The sequence below is a fragment of the Denticeps clupeoides genome, chromosome 3 (assembly GCF_900700375.1).
Source record: "Denticeps clupeoides chromosome 3, fDenClu1.1, whole genome shotgun sequence".
In the NCBI taxonomy this organism is placed as follows: Eukaryota; Metazoa; Chordata; class Actinopteri; order Clupeiformes; family Denticipitidae; genus Denticeps; species Denticeps clupeoides.
In genome coordinates, this window is record NC_041709.1 from 22,365,092 (window position 1) to 22,378,276 (window position 13,185).

The 13,185-nt window shown below is 41.9% G+C and overlaps 2 protein-coding genes across 6 annotated transcripts in view; both read left to right on the plus strand.

The window, feature by feature from the left end:
* Positions 1 to 27: 27 nt before the first annotated feature.
* Positions 28 to 6,220, plus strand: stn1 (STN1 subunit of CST complex). Of its 2 annotated transcripts, none has more exons than XR_003749050.1 (10): positions 28 to 229; positions 1,688 to 1,840; positions 1,950 to 2,045; positions 2,158 to 2,235; positions 2,347 to 2,514; positions 2,794 to 2,920; positions 3,281 to 3,447; positions 4,224 to 4,346; positions 5,002 to 5,074; positions 5,616 to 5,684. XR_003749050.1 is itself a non-coding variant. In XM_028971512.1 (10 exons), exons 2-10 carry the CDS (start codon positions 1,708 to 1,710, stop codon positions 5,771 to 5,773), a joined length of 1,116 nt encoding a protein of 371 aa, XP_028827345.1. In that variant the 5' UTR covers positions 28 to 229; positions 1,688 to 1,707; the 3' UTR covers positions 5,774 to 6,220. The 2 variants fall into 2 exon arrangements, 1 of the variants encoding a protein (XP_028827345.1); XM_028971512.1 differs by having other exon boundaries at positions 3,281 to 3,440; positions 5,616 to 6,220.
* sh3pxd2aa (SH3 and PX domains 2Aa) overlaps positions 6,121 to 13,185 on the plus strand; it is a 70,177-nt gene continuing 63,112 nt past the window's right edge. For 3 of the 4 annotated variants that reach the window (XM_028971499.1, XM_028971501.1, XM_028971500.1), the window contains exon 1: positions 6,121 to 6,723. In XM_028971499.1, coding sequence (XP_028827332.1) covers positions 6,121 to 6,723 — 603 coding nt within the window. Of the gene's footprint in view, positions 6,724 to 6,793; positions 7,001 to 13,185 lie in introns of those variants that run through there. The other variant, XM_028971502.1, reaches the window with a different exon arrangement.

The window sequence follows — 13,185 nt, forward strand, 5'->3', positions numbered from 1 at the left end:
TCCCGGCAGCCCACTCTCGGCGCACATGCACGCGCACGCTGAGGCGGAAGTCGACGTGGTTTCGTTTTCTTTCGTGTTCACGGACCGGGCCGCCTGGCTCTTGACGCTGTCGTCAACACGGTCGAGTTCGTTCTGAATATGTCTGTACATATATATGCATGTAAATAAAAAGTTTATATTACTGCTGGAAAAAGACCCCGGACAATGGACGTTCACTCCCGGAAACTGGGTGTGTATGCGGATTTTCTCGCCACTGTTTCTCATTTAACAAAACCAGCACTTTAAGTTAAAATTGTGTAACCCTTGCCATCATGTCCGCTTGTTTTACCGAAAGCGCCCCAAAAAAACTCCCCATCAGGGCAGCAACTCCATTACATTCACAGCAAATTATATAGGTTCTCCGTACGGGACAACGTTTCACATTTCAGAGCCATGCAAAGACCAGCTGCATTTGTTGGTGCAAACTCTTAATTAATAGGACGGGGGAAAAAATCATCATATTTTATTCTGGAGTAATACACATTTTCCTTCTACTATACAGAAGCGCTTTCTGCATATCATCAAACAGACTCCAGAATTACCATCTATGTTTTTGAACATCAATATGTATGTCATTTTTTCAAAGAAGTGTGTGCATTTATAGTTTAATTGTGGAAAAAGGGCTATGGTTATAAATAATAAAATCTAATTGGCTGCATCATTGCACTGGCTGTGAACAGAGAAGAATCAGAGACTCAAAATATCTTTATTGTCATTGTAACAAGTACAACAAAATTAGGCGCAGACCCTGAACCAGAGAGGTATTTTATATATTGTGTGTAAAAAAGCTAGCTTAAAAGAAGACGTATACTAATATAATACAAAGTATAAAATTTAAATTGTGTGTGGTAGAAACCTTATGGTGTTGGAGGTGGAAAATGGATTAAATGTCATTAAGTGCCCTAATGGCAGCAGGGTAGAAGCTGTTGTTTAGTCTGCTTGTCCTGATGTTAATGCTCCTCTAACTCTTGCCTGACGGCAGCAGTTGGAACGGGTCATGATCGGGATGTGATGAGCCCTTTATTGTGTTTTGTGCTCTCTTGAGGCAGCGAGGGCTGCCTCAAGAGAGTGTGAAGGGGTTGACAGAAATCCATCATTTAGGTATGCTTAGCATTTACCTTTACAGCATTTATCATATGCACCGTATAATCAGTAGTTACAGTGACAGTCCCCCTGGAGACACTCAGTGTTAAGTGAACATGAAGGGATTGTCATTGTGAAACACTGCAGCACAGCACACAGTGACACAGCGAAATGTGTCTTCTGCTTTTAACCATCACCCTTAGTGAGCAGCGGGCAGCCATGACAGGCACCCGGGGAGCAGTGTGTGTGGGGACGGTGTTTTGCTCAGTGGCACATTGATGGATCGGGATTCGAAGCGGCAAACTTCCTTAACCGCTAGGCCACCACTGTCTTGCTCAGGGACACAATGGTAGTAAGTGGGATTTGAACCTGGCTCTTCTGGCTCATAGGCAAGTGTGTTACCACTTGCATGATGGCTTTTTTTTTGGTAATGAGTTATGGTGTCCCCACTCGCTAGAAAGCTCCGGAAGGGGTTTGTGTTTATTTAGCTATGAGAAGGAGTTGTAAGAGTTAGATTTCTGTTACGTGTGTGAGTATGATACCCTGCGGTCTGTGTTATTCATAGCATGACACTGATGTCTTGCCATGGAGGCAGATCCGGTCGCCTCAGATGACGAATCGCCGTCCCTTCTGTGGGGACTAGACCCTGTCTTCTCAGCTTTTGCCAGACTCTACATCAAAGACATTCTTGAGATGCGAGAATCCTGTCAGGTCCCAGGTATGTCCATCACAGCTAACCTATCTACCTGGAAAAATCCTGTCACGACTCTCACGATGACACATTTTTGCTCAGTGAGTGGAACAAAATGCTCTCATCCAATTTCCAGGGATTTATATCTTCAATTCCCACCCAATTTTTCAAGTAGACGTGCTTGGAATTGTAGTGTTCAGACGTGAACGGGAAGATTTCTTCTCTTACGGAGGTAAATATGATATACTGACATCTACTCTTAGCTCAGGGTAACAGTGACACACTCAGTGTGACAATACACTGCCTTGCATTGGTTATGCAGCGATATCTTGTTGGTTGTTCAGTGGATGATGGCACAGGTGTGATAAACTGCCTTTGCTGGAAAAATGACAAATGGAGAGACCAGGACGAGCCGGTGAAATGTGAGTGTTTCAACTCACTACGTCCAGTTGCTAATATTTATTCTCACGTATACTGTACACATAAACAGTCTCTTGAAGTAGTTAGCCAATGACAAGACACGACTCCTGCAGGGGACAGGACTGTGGGGGCGTCTGGAGCATTTAATGTCGAGGAGCACGTCAGGAAGCTGCAGCAGGCCCAGCGCTGCAGATCGACCCTGGAGATAGGAGACCTCATCAGAGTACGTGGCTCTGTGAAAACCTTCAGGGGCAACAGGGAGATCATGTCATCCTTCTATTGTAAGTAGAACACATGCAACATATAGATATGGATATGTATACAGTATATAATGAGGGAAAATAATGCTTTTTTTTGTATTGTGGAGCTTCAAATATAGGGGAACATTTTTGCTTTGGGATATGTTAGATATAAAAACAATAAACCTGATTACACACCTATACAGCAAAGGCTTTGGATCTAAAAAAGACCCTTTACATTTTTGTTTCTTAGATGCTTCTTTTTTTATGTTCAGTCTCTTAAAATGGATATCTGCTATTTTTTGTTATTTTGTGCTGTAGACAAGGTGAACGATCCTGTAATGGAGGTGCAGATATCCTGGATGATGGAGTTGCCTAAACTGTATCAGAAATGCTACCTGAAGCCATTCAAACTGCCAAGCGTGACAACAGAGTCCAGCAGCACAGAGTACGGCCCAGAACGATCCCTGAAAGCCTAAAAAAAATGCTGTGCCTGCCATATTGTCTGCATCTTCTGTCTAGTCTATGGTGGTCAGAAGCATAATTAGACCACAAATTCATTGGCAGCTTGGTTTGTTCAGTTGATTTAAATTGGTGCAAATGTCATTGGTGCGAATGGCACTTGCATAGCATTCACTCTTCCAACATCCAAGTCACAAATTCCTCCATGCAGTATGCAATTTCAGGCACGTCATCAACAAGAGACAATATAAAGATTTATAAGTTTCGCTTGTGTGAAGTTTATTTAGCATACTGTGTCATGCCACGTTCCTAACTGTGAAAGAGTGACACTGCTTTTATTTTGTAGTGGTAGTGGAGCCTGCTTCCCCTCACTGTTGGGCCAGGCTTCTCAGACTTTAAAAGACTTCCTGAAGGAGAAAGAAGTAAAGAGGTTTCGGTCTTATGATGTGGAGCATCTCCTGCACCCTCTGATTCCACAGCTGTCGAGCAAACTGGAAGGGGAGCAGGTCAGCGGTAAAGATTTAAAATCTGGTCCTGGATACATGCACCGTATGTGCTGGGCCAGTTGGTAACATTAAAAAGTTAAACGAGGGTCAGCGTGGGGGGTATAGCGGTAAGCAGTTTATCCGGGTTTGTTTTCTTGGTCAACACAGTCCAGCATTGTGGTGGCAGTGGTGGCCTAGTGGGTAAGGAAGTGGACCCATAATCAGAAGGTTGCAGGTTCAAATCTCGACCCGTCAAGGTTCCACTGAGGTCCCCTTGATTAAAGTAAACTTTTCATGATGGGGAACCTTCAATGCAAAATGTCACTTACTAGGGTAATTATAGATTACAATTATTATCAATCTTGAACTATCAACCGTGTACATACAAATTTCTTAAATTACAAATATGTTAATTAGATTTTTGAGGTATCACAATAAAATCTGTGTGCAACCAGCTATATGATGCTATATGATTTGTTTTAAAACAAATTGATATAGGATGAATAATTACTAATGGTTCAGTGTAAATGTCATGGTCCACTCCATTCCAAATGAATTTTTTAAGTAAGGAAGAAGAAAAACTCAATGCATAATAATCCAATAACAAATTTTGTGTATATTAAAAGTGAACTCTGACGTAAAATACATACATATTATAACATTTACAGCCTTTTTCATATTTGCATAATCCTTCAAAAAGTATATTTGTATATTTACTGTAGTCTTTTCTTAGATGGTGTGCATTCTCACAAGGAAACCAAGTTTTTAAATTTTAAACCGGCGCTTTTCTTGCACTGTTCCCAGGCATCTGCAGCAGGGCCTTCAGTTCCCACCCAGCTACGCCAACTCCTTACAGAAACCCTGCAGCTGCTGCAACAGGAGGGCACAATCTTCCGCAAGATCATCTCTCCAGACCAGCTCTACAACGTATGCTGTTTCAATGTTTGTGCTGAGTATCTAAAACAGTACACGCAAAATACTGTTTATTAAAACGCATATAAAATAACAGAAGTACTTCATACAATATAAAATATCCTTTAGGGTTTTTTTTAGATTTATGACCTGTTTGTATTTACTATACATGTGAACCTAGTGCTGAGAGATTCATCTTGATTCATGATATTTTCTATGATACCATAATGCCACACCCTGAAAGATCTTAGTTAGCAGTCTTCAGCTTTTTTCACTCGTTTTGGCCTTAAATCTTAATTTTTTATTAAAACCCAGTCTTCTAGCCACCACAATTAGGTGCTTGTCAAAGCTCGTCAAATCATTACACTTGCCCATTTTTCTGCTTTAAACTCATTTTCAGCTTCGAGGACACTATCCCAACACCTATATTTCACATATTAAAATATAACGGTATTTCAATACACCGTATACTGTGTATATTGTTGTATTAAGAAACCTCTCATGCATCTGGAATACCACACACACCGGCAGATACCACATATTAACTTTTAAAATGTTTCAAAACAAACAATGGCCATATTTAATACCTTACAATGTCCTTCCTGTTCAGTTTCCAGTAGTTGTGTGGCCTCCTTTTTATTTTATGGGTCATTTTTTTCCTCTCTTGCAGGTAACTGAGCAGGACAAAGACCTTCATATGTTGATCAGAGATATAATCAGGGAAGATTCCAAACTGGAAAAGTGTATGTCTCGTTTTTCATTATTTATTCAATCAATATCATTGTTTATCTTAAGAAATATATGCAGTAGTGTGCAATGTTTTAGGCTTTCAAAAATGGAATTAATCATTAATCATTGAAACAAAAGAAATCTAAAAATCAAATGATTCTTTGGTGTTAATACTCTTTGCATCTTGGTGCACGTAAAATTTGAAACACCGTCATTTATAGCTGTGTTCGAGGCTTCAAACTCAATTTTATGACATCAGGTCATCACACAAGGTGGTTCTACTGCTTCAGGAAGATCTTTCCCAGACAAAGACCTAGTGGACCTAGAAGCAGAAGGTGGTCACACCAAATATAGTTTTGATTTAGATTTCTCTTCTGCTCATTCCCTGCATTTTGTGACTATCATTTTTTAATTATTCATGGTGTTTGCACAGTACTGTATATTTATTTCCAATACCTATTTATTCAATAAATGGTGCATTATTCACCTTAGTTTTATAAAAGATCAGCCATTCTGTACATGAGTCTGTACATGAAACTACCTTTGCTTTTCCAGATGCAGAAAAGGGCTGCCACGTGTTGCATATTCAGTCCAGTGCGAGGCAGCGCTACAGCCAAAACCTCAGCCGAGAGGTGCTGGACGTCGCACTCAAGTTCCTGGAGTGCAACAGTGACATAATCAGCACCACTGACTACCATTACACAGTGTTGTAAAAAAACAAACAAAGTGATATTTTTACTTTTTAATATATATGTAGATGCAAAAATGGTGAATTATTAGTTTTCAATTTTCTGTTCTGAACCCTTGCCACAAGTTCCATAGATGTTAAACACACGGATGCACATGATTATGGATTGTGATAAAAGCAGCTTTCATTTGATCATATTCATCCTTCCTGGACTGCTATGAATACTTAATCACGACTTCAATCTCCAAACAGGCGTCTGTTGAAATCTGTGCCGATGACGTAATCAATTCATATAAATGTAAAAAAAAAAACAGAAAATGTCTGAACACGTCCTGCCACCAGGTGGCGCCACCTGGCCGCTTCTGGTCGGTCATGTCTGATTCCGGGCTCCACAAATACTGTAACGCCGGGTATAATGTATGCACGTCGGTTTGGTTGGAATATAAACGATTAAAAAAAAGTATTGCCCCGATTTATTGTTTTGATTACGTCGTTGTGATTTTTGTGGCGGAATTCGGTTCGCGGCTACGTGCAACCACTGGGCTTCTGTGCGAGTGGACGATAAAAAAGAGAACGTCCGAATACACGAGTGGCCGGCGCGTCAACTTGTCGGACGGAGCGGGGGAGGAACCGCGCCGCAGCCTCGCTCCTGCCCCGCCGGCTCTCCCGCGCGTCCGCCCGGCGCTGCCTCGGCGGACCCACCCCCCGCCTGGACGGAGGCGTTGCGGCCGAACACAAAGCGGACCGCGTCCTAACCCGGGACTCGGAGCAGGCGGCGCGTCGTCCGCCACACTGCGCCTCGCCGGGGAGCCGTCTTATTATCGCCGTTTCATCGCCAGCATTATTATTATTATTTTTTTTTTATATAAATATATTTTATTTTCGTTTGACCTCCGTTCCAACATGCAGCTGCGCACAGTGAAGGATGTAAAAGTGGTCGACATCGAGAAGCGACGGAACCCCTCCAAACACTACGTGAGTATCCGCCCGGTTAGCGGGGATTAGCGGGACCACAGCCGGTCCGTCCAGACCGGACGAGTCGCTCGGGAAAGTGCGAGCCTTTTGATTTGTGAAGCGCGTTCGATACAACCGCGTTACTACCGGGTTGCGCACCGGAATGGTGACGTGAGCGCACGGAGCCTCGGTCACGGAAGGCGAGACCCGCCGGCGACACTCGAGACCTTTTATCGTCGCTGTACTGCCAGGACAACCAGATTTGTTAGCAAGTCCACAAAAAGGTGCAAGAGAACAGGTACAGACAGTGTAAACCAGTACAGGAGACATACGAGGTTATTATAAATATAATAAAATCTGTACTATATGTAGTAAGGAGGGGGAGTTTAGCAAGAGAACAAGTACAGACAGTGTAAACCAGTACAGGAGAAATATGAGGTTATTATAAATATAATAAAATCTGTACTATATGTAGTAAGGAGGGGGGAGTTTAGCAAGAGAACAAGTACAGACAGTGTAAACCAGTACAGGAGACATACGAGGTTATTGTAAATATAATAAAATCTGTACTATATGTAGTAAGGAGGGGGGAGTTTAGCAAGAGAACAGGTACAGACAGTGTAAATCAGTACAGGAGACATACGAGGTTATTATAAATATAATAAAATCTGTACTATATGTAGTAAGGAGGGGGGAGTTTAGCAAGAGAACAAGTACAGACAGTGTAAACCAGTACAGGACACATGTGAGGTTATTATAAATATAATAAAATATGTACTATATGTAGTAAGGAGGGGGAGTTTAGCAAGAGAACAAGTACAGACAATGTAAATCAGTACAGGACACATGCGAGGTTATTATAAATATAATAAAATATGTACTATATGTAGTAAGGAGGGGGAGTTTAGCAAGAGAACAAGTACAGACAGTGTAAATCAGTACAGGAGACATACGAGGTTATTATAAATATAATAAAATCTGTACTATATGTGGTAAGGAGGGGGGGGTTTAGCAAGAGAACAAGTACAGACAATGTAAACCAGTACAGGAGACATACGAGGTTATTATAAATATAATAAAATATGTACTATATGTAGTAAGGAGGGTGAGTTTAGCAAGAGAACAAGTACAGACAGTGTAAACCAGTACAGGAGACATACGAGGCTATTATAAATATAATAAAATATGTACTATATGTAGTAAGGAGGGGGAGTTTAGCAAGAGAACAAGTACAGACAGTGTAAACCAGTACAGGAGAAATATGAGGTTATTATAAATATAATAAAATCTGTACTATATGTAGTAAGGAGGGGGAGTTTAGCAAGAGAACAAGTACAGACAGTGTAAACCAGTACAGGAGACATACGAGGGCATTATAAATATAATAAAATCTGTACTATATGTAGTAAGGAGGGGGAGTTTAGCAAGAGAACAAGTACAGACAGTGTAAACCAGTACAGGAGACATACGAGGTTATTATAAATATAATAAAATCTGTACTATATGTAGTAAGGAGGGGGGAGTTTAGCAAGAGAACAAGTACAGACAGTGTAAACCAGTACAGGTGACATACGAGGTTATTATAAATATAATAAAATCTGTACTATATGTAGTAAGGAGGGGGGAGTTTAGGAAGAGAACAAGTACAGACAGTGTAAACCAGTACAGGAGACATACGAGGGCATTATAAATATAATAAAATCTGTACTATATGTAGTAAGGAGGGGGGAGTTTAGGAAGAGAACAAGTACAGACAATGTAAATCAGTACAGGAGACATACGAGGGCATTATAAATATAATAAAATCTGTTCTATATGTAGTAAGGAGGGGGGAGTTTAGCAAGAGAACAAGTACAGACAGTGTAAACCAGTACAGGAGACATACGAGGGCATTATAAATATAATAAAATCTGTACTATATGTAGTAAGGAGGGGGGAGTTTAGCAAGAGAACAAGTACAGACAGTGTAAACCAGTACAGGACACATGTGAGGTTATTATAAATATAATAAAATCTGTACTATATGTAGTAAGGAGGGGGAGTTTAGCAAGAGAACAAGTACAGACAGTGTAAACCAGTACAGGAGACATACGAGGGCATTATAAATATAATAAAATCTGTACTATATGTAGTAAGGAGGGGGAGTTTAGCAAGAGAACAAGTACAGACAGTGTAAACCAGTACAGGTGACATACGAGGTTATTATAAATATAATAAAATCTGTACTATATGTGGTAAGGAGGGGGGAGTTTAGCAAGAATGAGTGAAACCATTGCACATTTGCCAGGATATTACTGGAGTTGTGATTCCGTGCTTCCACCTTATGGTTTGGGAAAGGAAGTGGGGGGGCTGGCAGGTCTTGTCCTAGATTTTGCAGGATGTCTCCAGGGTGTCCTTGGTCTGGTGTGAAGTAACTTCTTAACTGGAACCCTTACACACACATACACACAGACACACACACACACACACACAATGTTTGGGAAACAGCTGGAAGCTTTTATCCCATGTGAGAGTTTTTTTTTTTTACTGAATCCACATCCTCTTGTTCTGTTTCACTGAAGTGGTTCGGTTTGGGGACCTTCTTCCTCTGTTGGGCCAGGGAAGTTGCTTACAGGCAGACTGAGCAGCAGTTCCTGCTGCTTAATGGAATGACTGACTGGGATCTTGGAGAACAATTTTTGTAGTTTCATGTGTTCATGCCCTTTGTAGAAATATCTCACAAACAGTTACAAACACAGCAGACCACAGTGTCCCAGGTCCAAACCCCACTCCCCCCACCAGTCTCCGGGGGGGGGGGGAGACTCTCAGCTGTCCCTGTAGCTACTGATTATGTAGCTCTGGATAAGGGCGTCTGGTAAATGCCGTAAATGAAAATGTAACATTATGAGCATTTGTCATCACCGAGCAAGTGCGATGCTTCACACATCTGGAAGCCATGACGGTCGGTGGAGATAATGTTTCAGGGGAGGTTTGGTAAATTCTCTGGGTGGACAAAGCATGAGAAAGGGGAGGTAACCTTTCCCCTTATGACGTCATGAGGGGACAAATTCCAGATCCAAACGTCTGAGCTGCTCTCTGAACGGTGAAGCAGAGTGACCAAACCAGTCTTTATACATATCACCATTTTCAGCCACTGCAGGTGGAACTCGTATTAATGTTAAATAATCTCACAAAGGGAAATTTTCTGTGAAAAAGATGTTGTCAAAGTACACTAAAAAGCATCTGTAGCCGAGCAGGAAGTGGCACAAAAGTGGGACTTGTGACCCGCCACAATGTCAGGGTGCATCTATAATGTCATTGTGTTTGCCAGTGGCAGAGAGAGACCCTCCTGTTGGAGAGGGAGGGGTGGGGTGGGGGTGTAATCTCACGACCGTCAGCTCTAGCCGGTGACGGGACTGCCGGGATTCCTCTGCGACTTTTTTCCTCTTTTCATTTCACCATTTCACCTTCTCGTTAGGCCTTGAGTTTGGTAAATTTTCATCTTCCTTTCATCTTTTCTTTTTCTTGTTCCTTGCTTCATATCCTAAGAAAATAAAGGTCTCCGCCAACTCATCTCTTTCCACACCCAGGGAAGCTTTCCCAGATTCTTCGAGCCCAAACTCCCCAGTGGCCCGCGGCGATTCCTGGACGCTCACAGTTACATCAGGCGTGAGGTGCAGTCCCGGCATTCCCAGCGTGAGCGACGTGTGTCGCTTGCTGCCTGCCGGCAACAGTCATTGTGGCCGCTTGATGTTGAGCCCCCCCCCCCCCCCCCCCCCCCCCCACCACCACCCCCTTTCCCCTGAGCGCGCGAGCGATCTCTTTTAACAACCCCGGAGTTTGCCGACATCCTGTGACGAAACGCTTACAATGGTTAACGGCCGCCTCTCCCCCGTCTCCTGGAATAAATGCACCGCGCAACAAAGGAGGCGGCTGCTGAGTCGCCAGTTTTCTCGACCCCCCCAAAAAAACGCAGCTTGTCAAGGTGCTGCTTCCGGAGCACGCCTGTGGGAAGTAGGAAGAGGTCGACAATGGCCAGGGTGCGCCATGGTAACCTGGAAATGACCTCAGAGGGGAAGGGGCGTTAGGGGGACAATGGACCAATTAGGGGGTGGTAATGGACCGGACTGCGGATTATTAAATTGACCTTATCGTGCAAAGGATATGATGTCATCGTCACACACGGAACTCGGAATCCCCTTTTTACTACGCCCTTTTATTAACTAAATGAAAAGACAAAACAGTTTTTAGAAATGATATTTGCACCTGACGAAAATCTGCAATGAGGACCTGAAATGTGACTCTGAAGGCTGAAGTAAAATTTGGGATTTTACTTCCATACTTTCCGATGCACCTGAATTTGAGTAGCGTCCCATTATAACATCTGAGGTTTCCATAATTGCTGAGGCCGTCTGGGTTGCTGCAGAATAAAAAAAAAGAAATTGGTGGAAAAGATGGCAGTTGCATTTTTTTTTCTTTATTCGTTTCTTTAAATAGAGCAGCTTAGGCGGGGTTCGGTGCAATTTAGTGGCCAGGCCCAAAGTTCTCTGCCAAAGACCGTTTTGCTTCTGAAGCTCAGACAAGTCTGAAGACTCAGGGCATTTTCCCTCCACAACTGTAAGTCCTTCTTTCTTTTTTCTTTGCGTTAAAAACTGGCCTGTCGTTAGTTTTTTTGAATAGAGGCGAAGGAGGATTGGGGAGTGTAGTGTATCAAGATTTTACGGAGCAACGTGCTGAGATGGCGTATTAAATGAAAAAAGTGGAGTGCACAATTGCTGCCTGTTCTGCTTTTCTAGACATTGATATTTTCTGTGAGCGTCATCGGAATGAATGGGTCTTTTGTATTTACACCAGCCTGCCTCCAACTGAAACTATGTGATGAACAAAGTCGTTTTTTTTTGTCTTTTTTTGGCTCGAGAACTAATTATTTGAATTATTATAAATAAAGAGTCAGAGTGTCTTCCTGCTTTCACGTGCTACGCAATTTCAGCTTGCTTCTGTGTTTGTAGCCTTTGTGTTGTGAATCCTCTACTCGGCGTGACGTCACTGCTAGACAGGATCCCTGATAAAGGCATGGGACTGTGTGCGGGGCTTCCTGTCGACATGCTTCCTGGTGTCTGCAGATCAGTCACATCGGCCTAGAAGGAATACAAAGCCTCCTGCCAGCTCACTTCGTTCATATATTGTATATTGTAATTTTATAATTTCAGATTTTATACTTTTTGTAAAGCTTGGTCTGGGTTAAACTGTTTTATCGCAGCCTGGGAGGTTTATGGAAACAGATCTGAATCATGGAGTGTTTGGTAACATGGTGCCAGATTAGCCAAAGTCCTGAAGTTTTCGCACGCGTAAACAAAATTCAGTTTTTTTTTATTGGTCTAGAAAACTGCCATTCCTGGTATCATGTTTCCATGCCAAAGTGCATTTAAATTTAAACATTTAAATCTGATTTATAATAATGTCAATGCTATGGGGAAATATAAAAAAAATGTCCTTGTATTATATATTTTTTTTATTATCCATTCACTGTGAAAAAACCCATAATACACAAATTGATCTGTGGTTAAAATAAAAAAAGCAATTAATTTGATGTTTTTTATTTTTTTTTAAATGACTTGCTTTTCATGGATTTGGTTTCCTGCTTTCTGCATGTCCTTTAGAACCTTTTGCCATTATATGTTTTGTAGTGCAATTAAAAATATTGCCATCCATACACAACTCAAGCCGTCCATCATTTGTCATCGTTGCTTAAATGAATTCGGGAGGGGGGGGTTGCATCAGAGCTGAAGCACTGAACAGCCTGCAGGTTTGTGTGAGTCAGTCCGTCTGACGGCCTCGCTCTGATCACGTGTCGATAGTGGAGGAACGTGCATATAAATCAGGGCGCTCGCAGGAGAGCTTGCAGTGTGGGCTGGTTACAGGGGTACTCTTGGCCTTCATGTGCTTGTCTGTGTGTTTCACTATTTTCTTCTTTTTTTTTTTAAGTAGGAACCAGATCACCCATAAGGTGAAATGACCCTTACTGAAGGGACTATGCTGTCTTTTTATTTGGTAGTTGGTATTGTATCATTTTTTAAACATCATCTTGTGGTTAGAAATTTCGTAGGTCATTTCTGATTGGAGCTGAAAATGAAATGCTGCTCTTAAATGTACGTCTTACCAGGGGTGGCGTTTTTTTTTTTAGGAGTTATGGCTGATATTTTGAGAATGGTATGGTGTCTTTTTTCCTTTGTGGTTGCACACAAGATCCATCTGTGAGGTTCTTGAATATATTCCATTTATGGAATACATGCACATACGCATACGTCCACACGCTGCCTCTCCAAATAAGACATGTCTATATTGAAAGCTGTCTTCCAAAAAAAACCCCAAAAAGTCCAAAATATTTTGTGTCTGGCATACTAGCCGCTGTGTCAGGATTTTTTCCAGTACGGGGTGCCTGGGTTGGTGAATCATATTCTCTCTTTTTCAGACTCTAGTAACATGCCCTCAAAATTGGATTCA